This window comes from Rutidosis leptorrhynchoides, chromosome 4, assembly GCF_046630445.1.
Source record: "Rutidosis leptorrhynchoides isolate AG116_Rl617_1_P2 chromosome 4, CSIRO_AGI_Rlap_v1, whole genome shotgun sequence".
NCBI classification, from domain to species: domain Eukaryota; kingdom Viridiplantae; phylum Streptophyta; class Magnoliopsida; order Asterales; family Asteraceae; genus Rutidosis; species Rutidosis leptorrhynchoides.
In genome coordinates, this window is record NC_092336.1 from 253563559 (window position 1) to 253568984 (window position 5426).

The 5426-nt window shown below is 36.3% G+C and overlaps 1 protein-coding gene across 1 annotated transcript; it reads left to right on the forward strand.

The window, feature by feature from the left end:
* Positions 1 to 202: 202 nt before the first annotated feature.
* LOC139841569 (uncharacterized) lies at positions 203 to 1185 on the forward strand. The gene is made up of 2 exons (XM_071831784.1): positions 203 to 1079; positions 1169 to 1185. Exons 1-2 carry the CDS (start codon positions 203 to 205, stop codon positions 1183 to 1185), a joined length of 894 nt encoding a protein of 297 aa, XP_071687885.1.
* The last annotated feature ends 4241 nt before the right edge of the window (positions 1186 to 5426 follow it).

The following is a 5426-nucleotide window of genomic DNA, read 5'->3' on the forward strand; positions in this document are numbered from 1 at the left end:
AATTGTATTAGACTTGCAATTGGTAATCGTTACCTACCTTGTTAATTTAAACTTAGTGGAGAGAGCATCAGCCAACCACTCAAGGTTAAATGTAACTTGGATTCTAGCCTTTAACAAATTAATTTTTCATAAGAAAGTTAGGGTAATCAATTATTAAAGGATCAAATATTAAAATACTAAAAGAACTTTGTTAATTTTGTAGATGTCACCCAATGCAACTACACCCGTTCACCACCTTTCTCTAAGATCTGTCTTAGAGAAGGAAAAACTCAATGATACGAACTTCTTATACTGGTATCGTAATTTGAGAATTGTTCTCAAAGTCGAAAAGAAGTCGTATATACTTGATGGACCCGTTCCCGAGGAACCCCCTGCTAATGCCACTAAGAGCATCCGAGATGCTTGGACTAAGCATATGGATGACTCCACAGAGGTAGCATGCCTCATGTTAGCCACCATGATTCCAGACTTGCAAAAGGACCTGGAACATCATGATGCCTTTGAGATGCTTAAGCAGCTAAAGGAAATTTTCCATCAACAAGCTAGGCAACAACGCTTTGAAACTGTCAGAGCGTTACACGCATGCAAGATGACAGAGGGAACATCTGTAAGCTCTTATGTTCTAAAAATGAAGAGCTACATAGATCAACTTGAGAGGCTTGGATCTTCCATTGGTCCTGAGTTGGCAATAGACTTGATCCTCAACTCACTACCAAAGTCATATGACCAGTTCGTCTTGAACTACAATATGAACAATTTGGAGAAATCTATCTCGGAGTTGCATTTAATGCTTAAGAATGCCGAGAAGAATATTCCATCCAAAACCTATGAAGTCCTCATGATTCGGGAAGGAAAAATCAAGAAGCCACAAGCCAAAGGCAAAGTTAAAGGCAAACCTAAGAGTCAGGGCAACTACAAAGGCAAAAAGTTTGTCCCAAAGGATTCTGTCAAGAAGAAAGAAAAACCTACCAAAGATGCCACTTGTTTCCATTGTGGAGAAATTGGTCATTCGAAGCGAAACTGCCCGACTTACCTTGCAGAGCTGAAGAAGACAAAGGCTAGCAATGCTAGCACCTCAGGTATCTATATGATAGAACTATTTGCTTTCTCTAGTAATTCATGGGTATTTGATACTGGTTGTGGAACTCACATTTGTAATAATGTGCAGGGACTAAGAAAGATTAAGAAGCTGAAACTAGGCGATTTGGTATTACATGTTGGCAACGGAGCACATGTTGCGGTCGTAGCAATAGGCACTTATGAACTTTTATTACCAAATGGCCTGTATTTAATATTAAATAATTGTTATTATGTCCCTAGTCTAACTAGGAACATTATTTCAGCTGCACGTTTGTATGAATCTGGTTACTCGTATGCTTTTCCTAATGATAATATTTCAGTTTTCAATAAAGATGTTTTTTATTTTGAGGCACGGCCTCACAATGGCATATATGAAGTTGACATACAAGATTCATCCAATAATAGTTCTATGTATAACATAAACACCAAAATATCCAAGCATGACTTGAATCAAACTTATCTATGGAATTGTCGTCTTGGTCACATAAACAAGAAACACATAACCAAACTCCAATCTGATGGAATTTTAAAATCAACTAACTCTGAGTCATTTGATGTATGTGAATCTTGTTTAAGCGGGAAGATGACAAAGGCACCTTTCTCCGGTTCTGGAGAAAGAGCAAAGGATCTTTTGGGACTTATACATACCGATGTATGCGGTCCTTTTAGAACTATGTCAAGAAATGGTGAAAGATACTTCATTACATTTACTGATGATTTCAGTAGATTTGGTTATGTTTACTTATTGAAACATAAACATGAGGCATTTGAAACGTTCAAAGTGTTTCAAAATGAGGTTCAAAATCAGCTAGGCAAAATGATAAAGGTTCTTCGATCGGATCGAGGAGGTGAGTACTTATGTCAAGAGTTTGACGATCATCTAAAGAATTGTAGAATTATTTCACAACGCACTCCACCCGGAACGCCACAACATAATGGTGTTTCTGAGAGGAGGAATCGAACCCTACTTGATATGGTTCGATCTATGATGAATTATACTTCACTTCCTCCATCCTTCTGGACCTATGCCTTATTATCTGCTGCTCGCATATGAAATATGGTACCAACCAAAAAGGTTAATAAGACACCATACGATTTTTGGCATGGAAAAGTTCCAAATTTATCTTATTTGAAAGTTTGGGGTTGCGAAGCTCATGTTCGACAAGAAACTTCCAACAAACTTGATCCCAGATCTATCAAATGCATTTTTGTGGGATATTCAAAGGATTCTATGGGATATTATTTCTATAATCCTACCGAGAACAAAGTGTTTGTTTCTAGACACGCTACTTTTCTAAAAAAAGAGTTTCTATTAAATAAAGCAAGTGGGAGTAATGTAGAACTTGAAGAAATTCAAGAACCACAAAATATCACACCTAAGGTTGGCACTAGCTATCAACAAACTATTGAAGAACCTGAACAATTGGTTGCTCAGGAACCTGAAGTAACACAAGACATTCGTAGATCTAGTAGACCTCGTCATAGCCCCGAAAGATATGATGAAATTTTCTTGGTGGATGAAAGTGAGCCCACTAACTACAAAGATGCTACATTAGATCATGAATCTAAGAACTGGCATGAAGCCATGAATGACGAGATGCAGTCCATGTATGACAACGAAGTATGGGACTTAGTTGATCTACCTCCTGATAGCAAGGCTGTTGGGAGCAAATGGATTTTCAAAAAGAAAACCGATATGGACGGAAATGTACATACATTTAAGGCCAGACTAGTGGCGAAAGGTTTCACTCAAACTCATGGTGTTGACTATGACGAAACTTTCTCTCCAGTAGCCATGCTAAAATCAATTAGAATACTCATCGCCATAGCCGCATATTATGACTATGAGATATGGCAAATGGATGTTAAAACCACATTCCTTAATGGACACTTAAGTGAAGATGTCTATATGGAACAACCAGGAGGTTTTGTAAATCCTAAGTATCCTAATAAAGTGTGTAAGCTTAAAAGAGCCATTTACGGATTAAAGCAAGCATCTAGAAGCTGGAATCTTCGTTTTGACGAGAAAATAAAAGAGTTTGATTTTATCCAAAATAAAGATGAGCCATGTGTTTACAAAAGGGCTAGTGGGAGCATAGTAGTATTTTTAATCTTATATGTAGATTATATACTACTTATTGGAAATGACGTCCCAACTTTACAAAAGGTAAAGTCTTGGCTTGGGAAGTGTTTTCAAATGAAAGACCTTGGCGATGTTGCTTATATTCTAGGAATAAAAATTCATAGAGATAGATCAAAGCGGCTAATCGGCTTGAGCCAAAGTGTATATATTGAAAATATTCTAAAAAGATTCAAGATGCAAGATTCCAAGCGCGGATTTTTGCCAATGTCACATGGTACAATATTGAGCAATTCTCAAAGTCCTAGCACAAATGATGAGCTTAGACGAATGAATGGAACTCCATATGCTTCTGCAATTGGATCCATTATGTTTGCCATGTTATGCACAAGACCAGATGTATCGTATGCTTTGAGCATGACGAGTAGATACCCACAAAATCTGGGTAAAAGCCACTAGATGGCTGTCAAGAACATCCTAAAGTACTAGAGAAGGACTAAAAATATGTTCTTGATTTATGGTGGTGTGGAAGAATATCTTACTGTAAAGTGCTACACAGATGCTAGCTTCCAAACTGATAGAGATGATTCACGATCACAATCTGGATATGTCTTTATCTTGAATGGAGGAGCTATAACTTGGAAAAGTTCTAAACAGAAAGTAGTTGCACAATCTACTACAGAAGCTGAATACATTGCTACATCGGAGGCAGCACAAGAGGCTGCGTGGATGAAAAAGTTCATTGCTGATTTAGGGGTGATGCCAAGCATAGAAGACCCCATAGAAATATTTTGCGACAACAATGGTGCTATTGCTCAAGCAAAAGAACCTAGATCGCATCACAGCACCAAACATATCCTTAGGAGATTCCACTATATACGACACATAGTGGGAGAAGGAGATGTTTGTATTCGCAAAGTTCACACAGATCAAAACCTTGCTGATCCTTTTACAAAGGCTTTGGCACAATCAAAACACGAGGGTCATGCTCGGTGCATAGGGCTTCGTAATGTTAATGATTGGAATGATTTGTAATTTAGTATTATGATATTTTGGAACATTTATGCAACATTTATATTAAATGATATGATGTATTTGAAGCTAATCATACTCATTAATAATTGTTGTGTTCTTTATTAGTATGTTTAAATCCTTGAATAACCCCGTTATTCAAAAACATCCATAGTCGATCACAACTATGGGAATAGTTGTGAGTTAAGACTAATGTGAATAAGTTGGTTGACTTTCATGAAGATGAAAGTAGAGCAAGAGAGTTGCAACCAAATTCACCTATGTTTATTGAAGAATAAACATTGGACATGACCCGCTTTCAAGATCACTTCATGGATCGATATCATAAGTGATTCTTGAAAATGGTAATATCTTTATATCCTTAGACCGTAGATACATATTGGGTCTTAAGTGTGAGGATTGTTATACTTTGACATAGTTAAATATTGTTCTTTAGCCAAGCAATCATAAAAGCTATTGTTAAGTATAATATGAGACACATGAGAGACGTGTGTAGTCTAGACGGGATTTGTTCCTCTCATCTGGATGAGAGATTGACATCTATGGGCCTCTCGATGATTTAAATTGATTAAGATGCGTGGCCACGCTCAAACTATATTGATGTATTCAATGGTGTTTGTTTTATCATTTTCAATCTTGATCGAGTAACATAATGTATGAGCTAAATATGAGATTGATTACTATCCATGTCTCATGCTCAACGAGATGTCAGTAACAAAGGGATAACTGATACCTTACCTATATATTGATTTGAAGAAGTAACTTAAGAATCAATGGATGCTCGGAATGACATTTTTCATGTGTTGTTAGGGGCAGTGGCATGTTGCTAGAAGTTTACCACTGTCTGTGTTGACATATGTTGAATCTTGTGCAAGTGGGAGATTGTTGGTTATTAATGTCCAAGACACAACTTATGTCTATACTACTAATGACGTTTGAACCTAAAGGGTCACACACAATGAGCAAATAGATATCAATTACATATTTGAATACGATTCGAATATTACAACCTCATTATACATGTTGTGACATTATTATTTAATATAAATAATAATACTACATTTGTATGTGAATGCATACAAATATATAAACATGTATTTATGTAAGTAACAAGTATATTACTTACTTGTTTCCATATAGTTAACTAAATACAATAGTTTTGTCAAAATTGTTTGATGTAAATAAATGTATATTGTTAACTAGTTGGTAGGTCATGCATTGATAAACTTTACAC